The sequence below is a fragment of the Pyrgilauda ruficollis genome, unplaced genomic scaffold (assembly GCF_017590135.1).
Source record: "Pyrgilauda ruficollis isolate IOZ18807 unplaced genomic scaffold, ASM1759013v1 scaffold43, whole genome shotgun sequence".
Lineage (NCBI taxonomy): Eukaryota > Metazoa > Chordata > Aves > Passeriformes > Passeridae > Pyrgilauda > Pyrgilauda ruficollis.
This window is the reverse complement of record NW_024525823.1, coordinates 7,201,817-7,223,239: the sequence shown is the minus strand read 5'-3', so window position 1 is coordinate 7,223,239 and position 21,423 is coordinate 7,201,817. Positions and strand designations below refer to the sequence as shown.

The 21,423-nt window shown below is 47.0% G+C and overlaps 1 protein-coding gene across 1 annotated transcript; it reads left to right on the top strand.

Moving 5' to 3' along the window:
• The first annotated feature begins 11,155 nt into the window (after positions 1–11,155).
• OSTM1 (osteoclastogenesis associated transmembrane protein 1) lies at positions 11,156–20,511 on the top strand. Its single transcript, XM_041478131.1, has 6 exons — positions 11,156–11,494; positions 14,309–14,423; positions 15,300–15,397; positions 16,377–16,541; positions 17,330–17,495; positions 17,803–20,511. Exons 1-6 carry the CDS (start codon positions 11,165–11,167, stop codon positions 17,856–17,858), a joined length of 930 nt encoding a protein of 309 aa, XP_041334065.1. The 5' UTR covers positions 11,156–11,164; the 3' UTR covers positions 17,859–20,511.
• The last annotated feature ends 912 nt before the right edge of the window (positions 20,512–21,423 follow it).

Sequence of the window (21,423 nt, the reverse complement as noted above, 5' to 3'; positions counted from 1 at the left end):
AGATGCGCTCTTCTTTCATTGTTATTTATTAAAATGATCTTCAGCTAACTGCGGATGCAAATAGGGAAATGAACCGGCGAGGGGGCCCTGCACGGAGGGATCCCCCCCGCTCCTTGATGGAGCCCCGCCGGGTGGGCTCAGATGGGGGCAGTGGGGCTTTGTAAACAAATACCTATTTCACCATGTCTGAATATAAAAAAATATCTTTTTTTTTTTTTTTTTTTTTTTTTAATAACCAGAAGCACGAGTAAAAAACAAAAACAAAAACAAAAACGAACCCCTAAAAAAAAAAAAAGACCCAAAACCAAACCCACCACCCAAACCAAAACAACAACAAACCAAACCACAACCCCCCAAGCTCTCCCCTTCACAACAAATAGGACATAAACTTCCCCCTCCTCCCCGAGGCCCTCGGGAGCAGCCTCGGGGCGGGGGCGGGGGGAGGGCAGGCACGGGTGGGAAGCGGGAGGGTGGCCCCGGCCCGCGGCTTCCCGTGGAGGGAGGACACGAAGGGCCCGATGCTGGTCGCCCCAAAGGAGCCAGAGCAGCGTGCAGGACCCGGCCCTAGCCTCCTCCTCCCCGCAAGGTCAGCAAACACCCCTCCTCGCTGGCGCTAACAGGGGGTCAATATTAAACCTGCGGCAGCCCAAGTCGCCGCGCCGGAGACTTTTCCGCAGCCTGATCTGTGCAGGGCTGGCCGGGAATGCGCCCCGCACTCCGCAGCCCCCTCGCCAGCCCGCTCGATGAGCCAGAAAACGTCTTTTCTTATCTGTCAGCAATAATTAGATATCCTTGCAGTGACACAAGGATGCACGGCACCAGCACTTTGTCTCAGGGGAAGGAATACGTGGGTATGCGCTCACGCACACAGGCACAAAAAACAGAGAGCGCCAATTTTGCTGCTGCCTTTTCCTCCCCGTCTTTCCNCCCCCCAGTTTCTTCCCCCTCCCCTTTTTGAATCTCAAGGAGGGGCACTGCTCGGGCCCGGCGGCTGCCCGTGGCTTCCCAGCACTCCCAGAGCCCGCTCCTCGCCCGCGGCGGGTACAGCCCCTGCGAAGGAATTCGGGCACATCCCGGGCTGGCAGCGCGGATCACTGCTCCGCAGCCGCTGCTCTGTTCCGCCCCGCTCCTTTCCTTCCTTCTTTCCTTCCAGCGAGGAGTCGGTTTGCTGTCAGTGCCCGAGATTTTAGCGAAATTATTAGGTGCGTGCGAGGAGAGGTTTTAGGTGACAATTTTCAAGGCTGTCGAACAGAAAAGGATACATTTAGTTTCCTGCGTGAAAATGAAACCTCTCTTAAATCAATTTTAAGGGCAGAAACACGTTGGCTCTAATGAGTGGTCTGGGGGCCATCATTTCGTCCCTCTCGGAGAGGTGGATTTCACGGCATTTCCGAACCCCAGGGCTGAAGTTAACAATTCCCCGGCTCTTTGCGATCACCCATGGGAGAAACTCTCCGTATTTATTTCAGCCCGTAGTCTTTAAGCACGTAGAGTACCGACGCCTGCAGAAAATATTTTCCCCCCTGAGGAGTTTAATTACTTCTAATATTTTCAGTATAAACCTGTTCTTATCTCTTAGGGAGATAATTAATCAGAGCGAAGGAAGAGTTGCAATACCCAAGATGGGTTGGACGGAAAAAATAAAATTAGAGATACATGAGGGACAAAATTGTTTTTGTTTTTTTTTCATATATCGGACACATGGTAGTTTTTTTCTAAATATTCAGACGACACACAGGCACATAAAATATGTAATTGGCGTATAATGGAGCAGTACACAGGGGAAGACTAACAAAGTACTCGTAGGCATGAAAATTGAAGTTGTGTGCCACAAAGACAGACCCTTCCATGGGGGAAGGGCTGAATGTGGCAAAATCATGTAAAATCTCCGTTCTCAGTAACATCTCGTTATTAGGAATGATGACTAAACCTCCAGGATTATTCTGGACTGTAAGTTATCAAGAGCCCACTAATTTCACATTAAAACCCATTGACTGCAACAGCGTGATTGAAGGGTTTTTAACAATTAACATAATCAGAAAATGAGCGGAGATAATTTTTATTCAACTCATTACTTTTTAATCATGTATTTCTTTTAATTAATATCTTCTCCGTGAAAATAACAAAAAGCCGAGTCCCAAAGCGGCCCCGGGCAGGGGAGGCGACCCCGGCGGCGGCGGCGGGGCGGGCCGGGGGGCCGGGGGCGGCAGGGCCGGGACAACGGGGCGGGAGGGCGGCATCGCTCCCAAAGAACCGCCGGGGCTGCAGCTTCGGCCGCCACCCAAAACAACCCCTTCCCCTTGCCAAAAAAAAGCTGGTTTGTATCGGACTCTCGGACCCGCGTCCCCCCCAAGCCCCCTACCCAAGGGTAGCAGGACAGTCTGGGCAAATCCCGGGATCATTACGCAGCACCGAGCGAGCTTTCCCCAGCTGCTGCCCGCAGCCCTACCCTGCCCAGGGGAAAAGGGTGGGAGGTTTTGGGGGCAGTGGGAGGCCGTCCCGGCCCCGGGAGTGTTGCCTGTCCGGTCGCTGGTGCCAACAGGTTGCTGCTGCCGCTCAGCCCCACTCACCTTGGCAGGGGCCGTGTGCGCGGCTCCGTGTGCGTGAGGATGAGGAGGGCTCCCGTGTGCCCCCGGGTGTGTGCTGGGTTTCACCGGCTCTTGTCCTTTCCTCTGCTCACTTGTGTCAGCCTGCCCTATGGCCACTCCAGGAGTTGTGAGTAAGGGAGCACCTGGCTTGGGAAAAAAGCCCCAAATCTGTTCTCCGTGTTTCTGCGCTCCGAAGGAGAAAAAAAAAAAAAAAAAAAAAAAAAAATCACAGCTGCTCTCCGGAGGTCTGCGTGGGCGTGAGCTCCGGGGGTTGCCCCAGCACTGCCCTCGCCGAGACAGAGCCGAGAGCGAGTGGAAGGGCCACCTGAACTCTGTCCATCCATCTGTCCGCCCGTCTGGACACTCACGTATCCTTCCCCCACCGCTGCCCCACGGTGCCCCCAAGTGCGGCGGGAGAGCCCCACGGGCGGGGGCTCCACGGGCGACGCCGGGGCCCAGCAGCTCGCCACAAGGAACGGGGCAGGGAGAGCTCCTGCCGCGGGTGCCCGGCGGCTGGACGGAGCTCTCACAGCGCGGGGGCTGGCCCCACTCGGTGCTGGGGACTCTTCGGTGTGTGTGTGTGTGTGTGTGTTTGTGTCCCCGCTTCCACCGCGAGGGAGCACGTTGAAAATCCCGTGGGAAATTCCCGGGATAACCCGCTCCTTATTTTCTTAAAATCATTTGTGGACAAAGGTATGCAGGCTCTGAATAGCTGGGAGACGGTGAGACATCGGTTCACGTAAGACAGTGCCAGACATGCACAGACCCGTGCTGCCCAGAAAGGCTTGGCCAAGCTGCTGAAGAAGTGACAGGTTCGTGTTGAATAATTAACTCCTGTCTTTCAAACACTTCAATTAATACAGTGTAGAAAGGTAAGAAAGTAAAATTCTGTTCTTTTATAGATTCTTACAGCCTAACTTCTCCTCTGCCACTGAAACTTCCCTTCTTGAAAATGTACTTGGGGTCCTTTGAAGGACTTGGTGTCTCCTGGAAGGAGCCAGTGTAAATGTCCCCTTGAATGTGGACTGGAGCTAAATTCTGCCAGGTCATGGTGTGGCCAGGATGGCCAGGCTGCCTGCACTTCCCTGCAGTAAGGTTTGCACAGTCCCTCCTAGCAGAGAAAGATTGAGTACACAGTATTAGATCAGTTTTAAGACTGGAAACAGGTTGTGAGGTTGTTGTTGTTGGTTAGTTGTTAAGGTGTTTTTCGGGGGGAGGGGAAGGGGGTGGAATGACTATTTTTTAAATTAAAATCATTCCAAATGGACAAAATAATTTTGAAAATAAGGTATTGCAAATAAAACATCCATAAATGTCCTCACAACACTTGAAGTTGCATTCACTACCTGTGATATTTACAACTGTGACAGTATTTGTTTGGGGTTTTTTTCTTTTCTTTAATATAAATTCTGTGTGAATCCTTGGAAGAAGGGAAGTGACTTTCAGGTCACAGCACCAAACTGGAAGTGAAACATGGTGACAAACACTGCAAGGTGTGAAGGCAACTGTTTACAAAATTTCATCCAGTCTTCAGCTGCCTGTAGCCTTCTGGAAGTGCCTGTTGGTGCCTGCCATCCATCTGGTACTCAGCACCATGTTTACAGCCCCTTGACCAAAGCACACTCCCTTTCTCACAGGCATGCGATCCCCGTGAACTTTGTTGAACAGACTTGAAAATTCACAAATGAGAAAATTTGGCCCTTTATGGAAACCACAATGGACCAATGCTGGTGACACCCCCCAGGTGGGGACAGTGTTTGGCTCAGGTTCCTAAGTTCCTCACATCTCGCAGCAGTGTGGCTGTAGCTGGCCGAGGCCCGGTGGGATGCAGCCACAGTGGACTTTCCCCGCACAGGTGTCTCTGCCAACCCTCTGCCAGAAGACACCTTGTTGTTACAATAACCTAAAACTGTGCTGAATACTCTTCGACCCCCCACCCCCCCTCAGAATTAACATAGGTGGGGAGTACTTCAGGTAAGGGTGGAATTCTTGGATAATAAATGCTTACATTAGATGCATTGCTGAAATAACCTGCCATGTTTATGCCATCTTCTGTTAGTGCTCATCTTGCTGTGATACTTTTCCCAGAGAAGAAAAGGAAACTTTTCCTAGAAAATTGTATTAGTGAATAGATAATTTTCTACTACCATGTGTGATAGGAAGTACCTAGGTACAATTCAAAGAATAGATGTAAAGTAAAAAACTCAACAGGACAAATGTATATGGAGACACTTGTAAAAATATTCTTTCACCCTTAGCTGATTAGTTCAGCTGTTCACGTCAGCTCCTGCAGCACTGCTTCAATCCTGGCCACACAGGTACGGGAGGGAAGGACTCCAGTTTCTGGGCGGTGTCCTCCACTGGCTCATCCCAGAAGGGCTGAAACACAAGGAGTGAAACTTGACAGGTGTACGAGCGGATCCAATGTCTGCCAAAGCCCAGCCACTTTCCCTTACGAGGCATGTTTTAGGCTTGTGCTTTGGGAACTTGATGAAATTCAATGGAGATGTACGAGTAGCAGGAAACAATCTGTGCAAAAGGGAAGAACAGTTTTGGTTTGCTTCCTGCTGGAGAAGAGAGAGGGATGATACCACACTGACCCCAGGGTAATTAAGAGCAAATCTTGGCTCACTGGTATCTCTGGGCATGGGCAGTCATCCACACTGCAGTGAGCTATAAAAAGAATATAGCTTTCATATTATTTGTGTTGATCAAGAAGTTATTTGTGGTAATTTTACTATTATGCTCCTTCTAATCTTTCCGCTGGGTTTTAAATATTGTCTTCATACTTTATTTTTCTATACGTTAGCTATTTCATGGTTATCATCCTGTTTTACTGACATTAAAAATATCCAGTCTAGCAGCTCTTCTTTCATTTCATAACGAACCGCACAATTAAGACTTAATTAGCTGCATATGAGTAAGGAAATGGCAATGCCACACAGGACCTTAAATGTAGTATCATTCAGTTGCTCAAGTGCAGAATCCTGGAAAAAAAATCCAAACAAAAAAAATCCCATCAACTTAGCTCTAGCTGTATCTTTACAGGCTGGCATGATTGCCACTGACAATTATTGTTTTTCTAGTCATTATTCTAAAAATACAATGTACCTGTTTTTTTTTTTTTTTTCTTTTCCACAGTAAAAACTCTGACAGGTGCATGGAAATGACATTTCTCTGCACACTGGATTCATAGAGAAGATTATATGCAAACATTTAAGGTCTAAGCAAAGATCATACAGCACTACATATGATTTCTGAAGCTATTATGCTGTTATATGCCTACAGAAAAACAACAAAAAAAGCCCTCATACAAAGAGGTGGGGTAGTTTTCTCTCTTCAGAAGTGCGTTGGTGCTAAATAGGGAAGAGGGGTAGCTGATGGATGGCCTGTCTTGGTGTTTTCTCTGTATTTGTTTGGAGATGGGAAAACTACTGCTGGCTTTCCGGCTTACCATCACAGGTCACTTCAGTGCCTTCCAGTAGCCTAGCCCCAGGGACAGGACAGTGTCCAGGGCTCCTCCACTCGGCTAGTTCCAGCTGAAGGTGGCTTCAGTATCCACCAGAGGCTACAACAAGAGACTTCAGGAGCAGGTGGACATGGAAAATGGGTCCTGGGCAGACCTCTGTGGACAGTGATAGTCAGAAAATAACTATTGATCCTCTGAGGATGTCAAGTGCAGGTCCAGCTTCTCCCCAGGGGAACAGTTAGCAAAAAGGAGGGAGAACTATGATGTAGCATCTGACCCTAAACCTTACTCTGGCATGGAGGAGATTAGTGGTTCTCCAAAATGAGAATGTGATGGTTTGGCTAAGGTGAGCTAAGAGCCTGTTTCCCAATTTTCCATAGAATTGTCCAAGACAAACCCATTGCAGTTGAGTTGGACAGCCTGGCACCGTAGACCTAGCCACAGCTCTTTGGAAAACTGTGGTGCTAGGAGTGTTCCCTTGTTTAATTTGGCAATTTAGAGAATAAATCAGTTTGCAGAACATTCCTAAAAAAACATTCCATATGAGACACTGATACACATTTTCTGTAAGTATAGCACTGAAGAAGTTATAGTTGTGATAGTTTATTGTCCTTACCCAGACAATGATGTTCTTGAGTGTGTCTTCACTCTTCCAGCATCTGATCTTCCCTGACTTCCAAGTGGCTGATACAATATTATTGGCCCTAAAAGCTCCAGGCAGGATTTGGCATCTGATTTGCAAAGACATGGATAGATTTTGGGAGTTTTTGAATTAGGGACTGAAATGATTGTGAATAAACTGCTTTTTGTTCTGCTGACTTTTGAGTCCTTTGCTCATTCTTCATGGTTTAGTGCAGGTGTGACTCTATCTTGTTGTCCTGAGTGAGAAGTTTTTCATATTCTTTGCCATCCACACAGGAAAATAATGCTCCAAATGGACAGTGTTAGCAAGCACAGTGGCTCAGGCTGGTCAGAAATAGTGCAGCTAGAAAATTCTTTGTCAATCTCTTTTAAACAAAGCTCACACAATCTTTTGAAAATAGGAATTGGCTCAGACCAACTCTACAGTATTGCCAGGGTGATTTTGACTTGCAACTAACCAAAAAATGCTTTAACATGTTGACAGTTCATTTAACATATTTATTTCCTCACAAGGAAATATTCCATATTTATTTCATTGTCAAAGGTGTGATGAAGACGTGTTTGTGCCCTTTATTAATTACATATGTGTTACTGTTTCCTGATCTCTTCTTTCTCTTTCACTTTCTGATTCTTTGTAGAATCTGGAAAACAGTAACTTAATCAGGTGGCCCACAGCTAGGCTTTGGCATCAGCCACAACCAGGACATGAAGGAGCCAACAATGGCCCCATGAATTAGGAGGGATGTGCAGGACTGTGATGGAGAGCAGGAGGAAATGCCTTCTGTAGGCAGGGCATAGATACAATACTCTGATCCTGTTTTCATGTTGAGCTTTGTAATCTTTGCAATGAAATCGGTCAAGATTAAAAAATATTTCCATTTCCACAATGCCAGAAACACCTCTCTGTGGACAACTCTCACACCTCCCTGCTCTTACCAGCCCCTGTTTCAGGTGGTGGGTAGTCTGTCTCCCAAGCAGCAGTTTTGGCCTAGGAGGCAAAGCCCTTTTCCCCCTTTCTTCCTGCCCTCTGAGCTGCTGCCTGCCCCAGTCTCCCTTACAGAGACCATTGCACTCCCCAAGCACCCAGCCCTCCAGGCACCCCTGACTCCTTTCACTCTTAGTCATCACTTAATTTTCTGGCACTGCCTTGACATTTATGTTCTGTTTCTCTTTTTCCAGCCCTCTAGTGTAAAGATTTTATCCAAGCCATCATCCTTCAAAGATAACAAGAAAAAAAAAAGAGTTTGTTTTTCAGCTCACAGTGGCATAACTCAGGAGAAAGAGCACTGAAGGAAACAGGGAGGCTGACAATCAGAGGGGAAAAACAGGTTTACACCTTCAAACTGTTCATTTTACCTGGCTCGCACTGCCATCTCCCCAGATCCAGCAAGATGGCATAGGAAATCAATGTTCATTTTCTGTGTTCTGTTTCTGCACTTTAAAGGTAAGATTTTTTCCCTTCTGTGGAATAATGCTGTTGCCTGTAGTTAGGACAGGTATTGAAACTCTTGGATGTGTTTTCAAGAATAATTGGGTGTACCCACACAAGATTTCTGATATTCTTGAATATTTCTGAGATTTGATGGCCAAGGCCAAATCCTGCTTGTGAGTACAACCCCTTTGATGAGGTCAAGCAGAAAGGTAATGGCACAAGTCTATAACAAAATTAACTGAGTGAGCTTGACAGCCGAGTTCTCAGTGTAAATGCCTATTTCTGCTCAGTAACCAAATTTATCTATAATCAGAGAAGGGGACCTCGCCTTCTTCAAGCCCAGTCCTGAACCACAGCTGAAAAAGTTAGTGACTTTTTTATTTTTTGCTTTGTAGTGTCATGTTTATTTTGGATAAAAAGGAGAAGCGCCTAGTGACCACACATCTTCCTTACTGGTCAGTAGCAACTGGTTACACCTCAGAGATGTCATCTGAAACTCTTGAGCCTTTTTTTTTTTTTTTTTCTTTATTCTCCCCACTTCCCTTTTTGTGTTTTAAAATTTTTCCTTCTCCCTTTCCCCTTCCTTTTTTTTTCCCCTCTCCACACCCCCCGAGTCTAGTTTTCACACGCAGGAAGAACACATTATCTCACAGGAGAATATTAAAGTCTCTCAAGACGTGGGAAAGCGCATCCCCCTTGACCCGCGGGATGAAGGCGCAGCCCTGCCCCCGCCAGCCGGTCCCTCCCGGAGCCGCACACCCGCGGCTCGGTGAGGATGCCGAGAGCCTGGGGCATGTTTGCATCTCTCCTCCGGGCTGCGGCTGCTACCGGGGCGATGTGGGACAGGCCGAGGTCCCTCTGCATCCCCCGCGGCCCCTCGGTGGGGCGATGCGCGGGAGTGCTGCTGCCCTCTCCCGGGGGATGCGGACAGCCCGGCCCGGGCAGGCACCCCGCTCTGCAGGGACAGTCCCTCTGCAGGGACACCCGCTCTGCAGGGACACCCGCTCTGCGGGAACAGCCCCTCTGCAGGGACAGTCCCTCTGCAGGGACACCCGCTCTGCAGGGACACTCGCTCTGCGGGAACACCGGCTCTGCAGGGACAGCCCCTCTGCAGGGACACCCGCTCTGCAGGGACACCCGCTCTGCAGGGACACCCCCTCTGCAGGGACACCCGCTCTGCGGGAACACCCGCTCCCGGCTCTGGCAAACGGGGCTCTCCGGACTCCGGCTGGCCCGAGGGTGGTTTAGGGGCGGCAAGCAGCTCCCGTCCCCGTCTCAGGGCTTGGTGCGGGCAGCGCCGTCGCCCCAGGGTTTCTCGGTGTTTTGGCTGCATCTCTGCTTGGGAGCCACGGAAGGGTGACAATCTTCTGGTGCCGGGGCCACCTGGGCACACGAGTCCTGCTAAGCAGCCTCAGGCTTCCACGTGGTAGATGCGGCCCCCAAACCAGCAGGCGCCGTGCGGGAAGGTATTGCCTGGCCTTGGGAAAAAACCTCGGTGGGACTTGCCTTGAGTCTGGGCAGCAAGGCTCAGGAAAGGTCCGGCACCCAAACCAGGGCCCTTGTCCTGGTCATTTGCGAGTACAGACAGTGTGGTACATTTTTGATCACGCTGCCGTATTCGTCTGTGTCATAGTCATGACGTGGTTTTCGTTTGTTTCATTCATTGTTTTAAAAGCCAGTTCTTCAGAGCTGGGGCATTCGGGACACTCCAAGAAGCCAGATGCTCTCTCGTGTGCTTCTTGCCTGTTGACAGCATCTGTATCACCACCTTTACCTCTGTTTTTTCACAAATCTCTCTTGGATATTTCCTCACCATGACGTGTGCTGCATGACAGGCACAAGCCAGCACCAGCTGGGCCGGGTGGCACGGTGCTGGCGGAGCTGGGTACAACTCTGGGAGCCACTTCAAACAGTCCTGAGCTCCCAGCAGCTGCCAAAACTTCCCGGCACTGTCGGCCAGCACTGTCCCATCACCGCTGCCACTGAATCGGCTGCAGAAAAAATGGATGAGGCCATTCCTGCTTGGCTCTTATTCCCGAAGGTACCATGCTATGGAATGGCAGGGCCCTCCTTCATCTCTCGGATGTGTGTCTTACCAAAGCGCTGCAATCCCCAGACTCGGTGAGAAGCCCGTGGAAGTGGCTGCGGAGATGGAGTCAGAAGGAATGGGCACGGGGTCGAGGTCCTGCCAGACAGAGCTATCGGATAGCCGGGCACTTCAACCCCGGGAGGGGCTGCCCGCTGCTCTGCTCATCCCTCCCGATCCGAGAAGAGTTTTCCTTTGGTGGCTGTGGTTTTATTCAGAGTCTGCCACGGGGAAGTTTGGAGCCAGGTACCAACAAAGTGACCAGCCTCAGATAAAACGTGGGAAATACTTCGCTTGTAGAAAGTTGCTGTTTATTTCTCCATCACAATTTATTTCTCCTTTTGGAGGATTTTTTTACCCTTAAATTGCTGTATTTGAGCATATTTTAAAGTCACTTCCCACACGACAGATACTCCTAAAATCCCTTCTCGGGCGAAGAGAGTAGGACCTGGATGAAACGCACGGCACAGAAACCGCGGAGCAGGATGCGTCCGTGGCAGGTACATCCCGCGGGCGCAAGCACAGCTCGCACACTCTCCGGGCCCTGGGGACACCCCAGCGCCCTGTCCCGGGATATGTCCCGGGATGGACCCCGGGATGAGTGAGTTCCCGGGATGGATTCAGGGATGAGTGAGTGAGTCCCCGGGATACGTGAATGAGTCCCCCGGATTGACTCCGGGATGGACCCCGGGATGAGTGAGTGAGTGAGTGAGTCCCCGGGATGGACTCCGGGATGGACCTCGGGATGAGTGAGTGAGCTCCCGTGACCCAGGGATGAGTTCCCGGGCTGAGCTCCCGCCCCGCCCCCCGGGACCTCCCGTCTCGGCCCCGCCTTCTCCCCGCCCTTTCCCCGCCCCCGCCTCTCATTGACCAATCAGCGGCGGCGGCCCGGGGCGGGGGTCGGCTCTTTCCCAGCGCGGCGCTTCCGGTTCCTCGGCGCGGCCGCCATGGCGCCGCCGTGGTGTGGGTGCCGGGCGCCGCTGCCGGCGCTCGCGCTCGCCCTGCTCGGCTTCGCCGCCGCGGCGGGGCCGCGCCAGACCCCGGCGCTGGAGCTGGCGCAGGAGCTCGCGGAGGAGCTGTGGAGCGCGGGGCTGCCGGGCGACCTGCCCGAGCTGGAGCCCGAGTGCCGCAGCCTCCTGGCCGCTTTCGCGGAGGGCAGCGCGGCGCTGACGGGCTGCCTGGGCCGGCGCGCCCGCCCGGTGCGGCTGTGCCAGGGCTGCCACGGCCACTACCGCCGCCTGCTCGCACAGTACGGCAGCATCGCCCGCGCCGTCGGGGTGCGTCCGTGGGGCCGAGGGGGTGCGCGGCTGCCGGGGCGGGCTGGGGGCCTGGCCCTTTTCCGTGAGGCTTCCAGGCCTGTGAGTTCGGTGCCGGAGCACGGCAGGTGGCGGTGGGATCCCCGGGAAGGCAGGCGGAAAGCCTCGCTGGGGTGCGCGGGCAGCTTGGCAGGGGCTGGGGGTGTTTGGCAAGCGCTGCTGCCGCACAGCCGCCTCGTCCTGCTGTGCTGTGGCACCGTCCGTGCCGCCCGCTCCCGGCGTGGCTGGGGGCGAGTGGCTCCACCTGCGGAGAAAGCTGTGGAGTGGAAAAACCCGAGGTGTTCTTGCTGATGTAGCAATGGCTGTGGCAGTGCTCTGGCTCACAGGTTGTATGAGCACTAATGGGGAGCGCTGCTAGAGCTTAGCTGCCTGGCACTTCTCGGAAATGTGATGGTCTGTGAAGCTGTGGCGGGTGAGCACATCATCTTGTGAGGAGCCGTGTCAGTGTTCTTGGCTCCAAAGCTGATGGCAGAGTTGTGGAAAGCCTGAGCACTGGCAGGGGCCGGTGCACCCACTGCTGGGAGAACTCTGACTGCAGCTGGGTCTTCTGTTTACATCCTTCGTGGAGCTGATCCAATTGTAAAAGTTAGTTCCTGGAATAATGTGAGGATGACATTAGTGAATCAGACCAAAGGGCCTTTGTTCTGTGATGATGGCTAAAAGTGGGTGCCCTGGTAAGAGAACAGAGAACAAGTTTATAGGAGTGTGTTCCATGGATTGTGCTTTCAGTCTTGGGATTTCTGAATTCCAAGATTTAGAATTGCCATTGGTGAGAAAAATCTGTTGCTCTTTAAGCCCACGTGATAAATAGGTGCCACAGTGGCCTGTGAACCAATTCACTGCACAGTTTCCTGTCATTAGAGAAGTATCAGTGCTGCATTTGGGTACTGTTTTGGGTTGTTTTCCTATTTCTCCTCATCATTCCAGTGCTTGTGTTGGAAGAGTGCATGGATGTTCCTTTGATAATTGTCCTCTCCAGGGCTAATATGTAGCCAGTGGTCTCTTGATTTAGTTTGCAAACTTGTGGTCTGTTTGTTTCTTTTATGGAAGCTGTTTCACACCAGTGACTAGGTAGTGTGAAAGTGAGAAATTGAATGTGTAATTCTCTTGGATGCTTTCACTGTGATATTTTGGCTAGAATTAAGTAGCCAGATGTATTGTGGTACTTAGAATATGTATGAACTCATTGCAGCTGCTGTGCTTGAATTTTAGCAGCCTGGGAGGACTTGTCCACTATGTGGTCTGGAAGGCACTTCTGTTGGCTTTCTTTCCTTCTGTGTGTGGATTAACTAACTAGGTGGATAAGGGAGGTGGCCTCTTGCAACCTCAGTCCCTGATTACAATTAATCAGGTACCTGATGTTTCTGTCTTAACAGTGGTTAAGAGTGCAGTGTGACAGGAACAGGCTGGTTTGAGTTTTGAACATCTCTGAAATATAAAATCCTCCTCACCAGGCTAATTAAGGAATCAATTAGGCAAACTTTATTTAAGGAGTGATTTAGGTCTATGTGATTTGGTTTTGGTAAAGAGCTTTTTACTACTCCTGAGCCCAGGTGGCGAGGAAGCTTCACAGCCTTTGTGAAGCAACCAGAGTTTCCTGCATAAACAACATTCTTGCATATCTGTAATTTAGTAGAAATGAAAGCGGGCAAGTGTGGGAGTTACCAGATGTGGCAATATTTGACTTCTGCAATTGAGCCTCCAGGGAAAGTTCTTATTTAACCTCCCCATCCCGTTTTAACAAAGAGAGGGAGAAACTGGATCTCTTGTAAAGCACTGTAAGGAACAAGTTTCTCATTGAAGAGATTCTTTTTTTCTGTGTCCCACATCACTTATCAAAGAGGCTTTTGGCAGCTTTGGCAATTTTGAGAAGTGCTTAAGTCACTTTAGCAGCCAGACACCAGGAGCTAGAGCACAGGAGTCAGCTGACTGGAGGTCATGGTTCTGTATCTGAATTCTGGTCAGAACACTTCCTGTTTATTCTGCAACAGCTTTACAGTTGCTGTGCATTTTTTAGGAGCTTGGTCCAGAGAATGAGTTGTGGTAAGAGTTGTGGCAGAGCCTGCTTTGAGGATGGGGGTGCATTGAACGGCTCCCTAAGGCAGATGAGCTTGGTAGCTGTGCCTGGGGAGGTGAGAGCTTGGCCTGGACATAAGCTTGGCTGAGTGAGCACAGGCACTGCTCCACAGAGGAGAGGACCCTGCTCCTGGTGTGAGCACAGGCACTGCTCCACAGAGATCTCTGTTCCTGGTGTTGCTGCACTGGGGGAAGTTTGCTGCACATAGAGTACATCGGTGCAGCAGTTTTGGAGGCTCTTTGGGTTTGCTTTGTTTGAGGCCAGTCTGCTGGTTCAGCTCCCTCAACTGTTCCTTTTGTCTAATGAGAACAAGCCTGTCCTCTTCTCTGACTGCACGTGCCTTGAGCTGGCTCCCAGGCCGTGGCCCAGGAATGGATGAATATGAGCCACATGGCAGAGAAGGTCCTGTCTGTGTGCTTGTTTCTTCTTTTTTTTTTTCTTTTCCATGTATTTTTGACTGACTTGCATGTAGCCCTGGTAGACCTGCAGAGATTGTGTGCAGTAAGCTGTGTTTCTCACAGTATGAATTGAAGAATCAAAAGACTTTTGTTCCATCACTTCTGCTCTGCCCTTTGCAGAAATATCCATGTGATGTGCTGTGATTGTTTTAGATGCGCTTGTGTAAAATACATTTCAGAAATTCCGCTTTGTATTTTTAACACTTCTTCACTTCCTTTCTTGTTTCCTTTTATTTCTAGAATTCCTCTGAGAGCCACAATTGTGCCAAAAGCATCTTGACCTCAGACAGGCTGCAGATAGTTGTGACCCTTTCGGAGTTCTTCAATGAAACCTGGGAGGCAGCCAACTGCGCAAGTACGTGACTCATTCTGTAGCTCTCATGCTACTGTTATGACGTAGCCCCTAAAATTTGCACAGATCAGAATTGTGTGTTTGTTTGAATGCAGCCAGTAGATAACACACAAATCTTGAACTATAGGCACTCCAAGAGTGTTTTCTTTTGCAAGGGCCAAAATCTGAGGGCAGTAGTCTGTCAGAAAACTACTGATGGTGCTTACTACTTTCAGGAGAATTTTCTAGGATGTTGGCTTGCTTTCACAATGCTGTTGCTGAACTCCTAAATTCCTCAAATACTGTTGTTTTTAAAGGTCTGGGTGATCAGAGCACCTGAAGTAGGGTAGGATGGATGGAAGCAGTAACATAGGGTTGAGCCCATGACTAGAAGGAAAGGCCCAGAGCTTCTGTCAAAGCTGGTAAAAAGCTCTTTTCTTAAAGAATAATAATTACACTGTGATTTCTGCTATTGTGTTCATGGTCTAGCTGTTTCCTGGGTGCTCTCCATTTCATCTCTGCTGCTGGTGCTTCTGCTGCCACAAAATGGCTGTTACTGTTGCTGGGCAAAGCCAGATTTGGAGGCTGGGAAATAAAAGTAATGTCTTGTTTTATCTTGAAGTCCAAAGATAATTCAGTCCCCCTCTTCAGAAAGCTCTTGATGATAGTCTTCATCTTTCACTTAATCAAGGCCAATTAATTCTGAAATGTGTTCTCGATGAAGCGTTAGGTCAGCAGGTCTGAGATATCAGTGGCAGGCAGATAAGGAAACTGCAGTGTTGACTAGACCTATCCTTTATAGTTGAGAGCTCTTTTTGCAGGCATAGAGTGTCTGGGGCTTGCTGGCTGTGGAAATGTTAGAAATTAAAATATCCCAATGTTTTTCTTTCTTTTCAACAGATTGTTTAAAGAATAACAGTGAGGGATTATCAAATTCTACTGAAGAATTCCTGGATTTATTCAATAAATCTCTGACATGTTTTGAACATAACCTTCAGGTATTTATGCTGTGTATTTAAGAGAAGCACTAAATCCTCTAACTGCTACCGAAATCTTATTTATGCTGAATAAACTGCAGATGCAGACCAGGCAAATAAACCGCTGCTGGGTTTGTGAATTGTAGGCAGATAAATCCATGGTCGGTAAAATGCAGTTGTTTACTGACTGAGTGCCTGAAATTAATTCTAATTGATACTCACCTTGACTTCATTTTGTCTGTAATTGCAATGCTACTTCACATCAAAATTTCTGAATTCACAATAGTTGATAATTACATAGTAAAAACCAGCATGTCTGCATGCTCTTGCTTTGTAGAATTGTTGTCTTTTTTGTATAGAAATTCAGTCTTTAAATATCCTTTTGATAATATGTACTAGCTCAGAAGGACCAGCCACCTTTAATTCTTGTAGCATTTCTTTTGACTGTTAAAATTACTCATAGTTAAAGGTTGGCTATATTGCAAAGACAATATAACTTGCTTAGTGAAATAAATGTGGTAATTGTCTTCAGAGAAAGTGCCCTATATAGCCTAAGAAACTGCATATTCCATTTCAGTCAGAAGCTGGACAGATTTCAGGATCATCTGGAAGTAAAATGGGTTTACTTCAATGGGCATGGGATAATCTTTGTGGAAACGATCTGCTTCTTTATTAATACTTCTTAAGAAATGTGCCTTTATAGGCCTTGGTCAGAAGCAGTGTGGACTGGCCTATTGAAAACGTCAAGTGATTAAACTAGAACTTAACCCAGTGGTCAGTGTGTAGCTGGTACAGCCATTACTGGGTTGAAATATCCTCAGAGATGCTCGTTTTCTTTTCAAGTGTCCTATATTGCATTCATGGAGTGCTGAAGGCCACAGATGGAAAGGATTGCTTGGTATGGCACAGTCTGTCCCTGTCAATGTCAGCAGTAACGAATCAAACCAATTTTTTGTTTAATGCCTAAAAATGTTATTCATGCAGAGTTTTATAACCCTAGGGGCAAGGCATTGATCTGTCGCCAAATAACTACACAGAAGTGTGCAGAAACTGCAATGAAACCTACACGAAACTGAATGACCTGTATAACCACCTGCAGAGGATGAACAGGCAAGGCGGTGAATCTGCTCACTCTGCACACTTGTGTATTGACGTGGAAGATGCAGTAAGTGTTTGTTAATACATTTTATAAATCTGAGCCATTTGTGCTTTTCATACTAGGATTGCTTTTTCCTTTGGGCAGGGGGCAGTAGGGGGATGCAGCAGTGCCTTTGGCAGGCTGGTGTCCCATGGTGGGAAGTGCTTGGTGGGGCTGTCCCACGAGGTCCTGTCCTTGGGCAGTGCTGCAGGAGTGTGACTGAAGCTCCTGATCTCCAAGCACATCCCAGTTTGAGTAGCTGCACTTTCATTTATTTTTACTGTGAAGGAGATGGATTTTGAAAAAAATAAATCTCCTTAATCTTTTGGCTTTTAATGTGAGGCTTTACTGCTATTGTTCTAGCTGGTGTGTTCATTGATTCCTTATTACAGCAGCTGTTTCTAGGGATCCTCGGCACTGACGACATATGTTTGGAAAAAGCTTTGGTATATTGTGGGGTTAAAGTGGCTGGGCTGAAGGAGTGCTCCTCAAAAGTACGGGATTAGCCCTGTCCCCACAGATTATCAGTGAGCTCTCTGGGAAACAGGCGTGCAGCAGTGTCTACATGTATCTGAGTGCAGTTATGTTTTTGAACCTTACAAAAGTTTTGATGTGAAATCTTGGCTCCATCTAAATAATTTGTTTCAACATTTCTAGGTATTTGCGTGCTTTAGGGGGGAGATCTGTTCAAGTGCAATTTTCTGAGGTGATGCTTGAACACTTGCATGTCTTGAGGCCTGAGTGTTTGCCATGCCATGCTGCACAGAAAAAATGCATGTGCTTGCTTTCATGGTTTGCTTCCGTTTTCCTTTTAGATGAACATCACTCGGAAGCTTTGGAGCAGGACTTTCAACTGTTCTCTTCCCTGCAGTGATACAGTCCCAGTGATTGCGGTTTCATCCTTTATTCTCTTCCTACCTATTGTTTTTTATCTTAGTAGCTTTCTTCACTCGAAGCAGAAGAAACGGATACTCATTTTGCGTAAGTGGTGGTGTTGGCATTTCTCTGTTGGAGTTGGGAGGTGCCAGGGATTTGCTTGGCTCTTGTGGGAGAGGAGGCCCAGCCAGATCTGCCTGCAGCTGTGCTGACGGCGCTAATAGCAACTATTAGTCTGCTGCTGTCCCCTGAAGAAGGGTAGTAAAGAGCTTCAGCCATATCTTTTCATTAAAGTTTCTGGATGTGAACAGAAAGCTGTTTGCAAGTCTGTGTCTGATAAATAGAGGGAGTGGAGAGACTAGTTTTGTGGAATTCTTTGTGTTTAATTTTCATATAATTTTTCCCTTTCTAGCCAAGCGCATCCAGTCAAATGCCAATCTTGTGAACATCCAAGAAAAATACAGCTGAGCTGCAAAACAAAACCTGAGAGCTGCTGCTGGTATACAGTGGGTACAATTGTGTTGGAATGAGGCCGGCACAAAAGAGGAGTTAATTATGGTTTAGTGTAATGATACAGAGCAACACAAGTTAAACAAAATGCTGTCTGACTTCTAAGCGAGGATATTAACAAACATGACAAGGCAGGGCTGTGTGACACTGTATGGACTCTGGTTTTGAAAAATCTGTGGGGTTTTTTTTCCAGTCTCAGGCTGAAGCTGTGTTTTTCTGTTCCTAAGCTTTTGTACTTCACATCAGTAAAATAGCTACACTTTCCTTGCGTGGTATTTTCCGGTATTTGTTTCACAAAAACCTGAGATTTTGAATATTTTTGAGGTGATTTTGATAGAAAAACAAAATTTCAAATAATCTTTTGTGTTTCTGCTTAAAACATTACTTTTAATTCCACCTAATATTCAGACTTGGGATAGAAGGAACCCTTTAAAAAAGTTCCCATCTTTCCTATACCACTGAAAAGTCATGCTGCTGGCATCTGTTAAAAAAGAGGCATGAAATATGCAGAGAAAGTGGTAATATATAGTATCTAAAATGGCAACAAAAGCAGCACAACTGCTAGTGCTGGACTTGAATAGTAATTATTGATGGCTACAGTATTCTGTTTTCTCTGAAACTGGTGGCATGTTTAGTCTTTCGCACACTTTAACCACTAAAATAGTTGCTTTTCAAATCTTACATTTTCAGAAGCTAATTTTACATACCTGTTTGGGTAACAAGGTTTCACTCTCTGTTTATTATGCCATTTCCTTTCCTTTTTAATTCTAATGTATTGGTGGTTTTTTGTTTTTGTAGAGGAGAAGTGAGGTAAAGTCAAGTCACTGGAGATTCTGAATTTACTGGTCTAGAGCTTGCTGTGGCTTAATACAGAGGTGTTTACAGGGACTTTGTCGGGTAAAAGTTGTATTTTCTAGGTAATCTGTTTTAGCAGTAAGTGAACCAGTGGGTTCTCTTACTTAAAAACTGTTCTGAAGAACATGAATATGCTGTGTTGGCAATTGGTAACTTTCAAGAAATAGTTTTAAAATATTATTCCTGTGAAATAGCTGGATGTAAACAAATTAAAACTTGGAGAACTCCAAAGTTGATGGAGAAATTTGTGCAATAACTGAGGGGATGGGTGGTGCTGCTGTCACTACCAAATTGTGGGCACAATTTGATGGCTGCAGCAATGGTGGCAGTTCAGTTTGTTTATTGTATTTCTGATTTGGGAGAGTGGTAGTGTTTAAATTATTTGTAGCTGTACCTGAGGTTAATGAATGTCAGAACCTTTGCTCCAATTTCTCAATGTATTTTCTAACCTGGAGATAAAGAATGTTCATTACAGAAAAAAAAAAAAAAGAAAATTCTCTTGGAATCTGTGCCTGATGTCTGTCAAAATGCCCCATGAAGTAGTTGTATTTGATTTGCTTTGGAGCCTATAATGTTGAATTTTTCCTTTGCACTAAGGTTCAAATAAATATATAACAGTGTAACAAAAACAGTCCTAAAGCTCTTCAAATAGTTTGCTTTATTAATTATTTTATTTTTATTTGTTATTTTTCTTCTGTTAGGACATGCTGTTGGTTTTGAAGTCAAGTTTAACAAGTTTATTAAACTGTATGTTTAATAATAAGTAAAATACTGTGTTAGCAACTGGTCCCACCCAAATTATTGCCTTTTTGTGTTTTATCAGAAAGCAGTATCTGTCTTCCTCTGTGTAACATGTGAATTACTAGATCAGCAGTCACTTTGTTTTAGGTCGTTTACAACAACGATACAAAACTGTTTCTCTTGTGTAACAGTACCTTCATTTGGCTGGGAGAGGCATGCTGCCTTTTAAAAAAAAAAAAAATATTTTTTATATCTATTATTCTTAAACTTCAACTTTCTGGTACTTACTCAGCTGCCTGCTCTAATAGCATTACATTGATTTGGGACATCATATGATTGAGAGCTGTTCAAAGGAATCTTTCATTCTTGCAGATAAAGCCAGTTTGTATGTGCAGCATTTCAGAATGACAGCTTTTATACTGTAAGCGGTGGCTTTTTGAGCACATTCATGTTAAGTAGGTCTGAAAGTCATTACTTTTGGATATGGTGGTTAAGCACTTTAAAAAAAATCAGCTTTTCTTATTTTCCTGGCTCCTAAGCCAAACGGAAATACTCATGTGACTTTTGTTGTTTTTGATTTTAAAGCAGCAGCAGCAGCAACGTTTACACTTGAGATTTTTAATGTTAAATCTACTATTTCTCCTTTTTTTTTCTTTCCCCCTCAACTTTCTACTGTAAACTTTCTTTACACAGTGTTATATTTTTGGTAGGCTATTTAATATAAAAATTGATTGAATTCTCTTTATACTCTATTTGCTAGAGAACTGTGGAAGCAAACAGACTTTTGAAAGAGAAATAGAATTCTTTTTGCTGCTAGTCTTTCATCTTTTATTTTCTTCCTTTTTGGTATTATATGTATTAAAAAGCATAAACTTTGAAATACTGGTTGGTTGTAATTTTTTTTTTGTAGAAATAAAGATTACTTACTGTGGGGGGTAGCACTTTGATTCATATTTATACTTAGTAGGAAACCCCTAAACGTGCAAAGTCTGCTCTAATAAAGATGGTCACTAAACAGTGAACAGTGTGGTTACTTAATTGCTTCATCTGTAGTAGTTTTATACTCCTCCTGATCTGGGTTTGTGTTCAGGAGCACCTGCTTATTATTCTCATTATGCTGTTTGCAGGACAGCAGCACCAGAAAGGTTTTTTCAAAGCAGTGCTGTGCTGAATTACACAACAGCCACTGCTGCGAGGGTGGAGTTTCAGCTCTGTCGAAGCCTCCTGCAGTCTAGGGCAAGGCTCGCGTTCGCTGTGACTGAGTTTCATGGGTGGGTGTGCAGAAGTGAGGCAGCTGGGCATAGCTTGCTGTGTGTGGGGAGGCTTTTGGTTGCCTGCACCAGCCCCTGAGAGCTTCAGCAGGCACCGTGTTGGATCGCTGCTGGGCTGCAGGGATTAAAAAGCAGCAGCGCAGTGCCTCACCATGGAGAGAGCCGGGTTCTCGCCTGCTGGCAGGAGCCTTGTGCGCTAGTGCTGCGATTTGCAAAGGCAAATTGAAGTCTCGGCGTGTCCCTTCCAAGGGATGTCCAGGAAGGGAGGGGAATTGCAGTGTCGGTGTGGTTCTAGCTGCCTGTATGCTCGGGAGAGGAACCTGGAAGGGAATCTGCACAAGAGAAGGGCAAGTGGGAAGAGTAGAGGATTTAATTGATGAGAGGAACAGAGGTTCAGAAATCGGGGTCTGTAAGAACACACAGGGGAGGCTGCTAAAGTGCACAGGTGGCTGAAAGCTGCTGAGAAAAGAGGGTATGCAGGACCTTGATGGCAGCTGAGCTGGAAAGGGGATGCTCTGGCCTCTAGGTCGAAGTGAGGCTGGGGACTGCTGCATGCAGTGCAGCTGAGCTTGAGCCCTGCACTGGTCTGAACTAGCAGAGTAGTAGGATGGCAGCAGAGACTTGCTTCTGAGTTAAAAGCAACAGCTTTCTTCTGG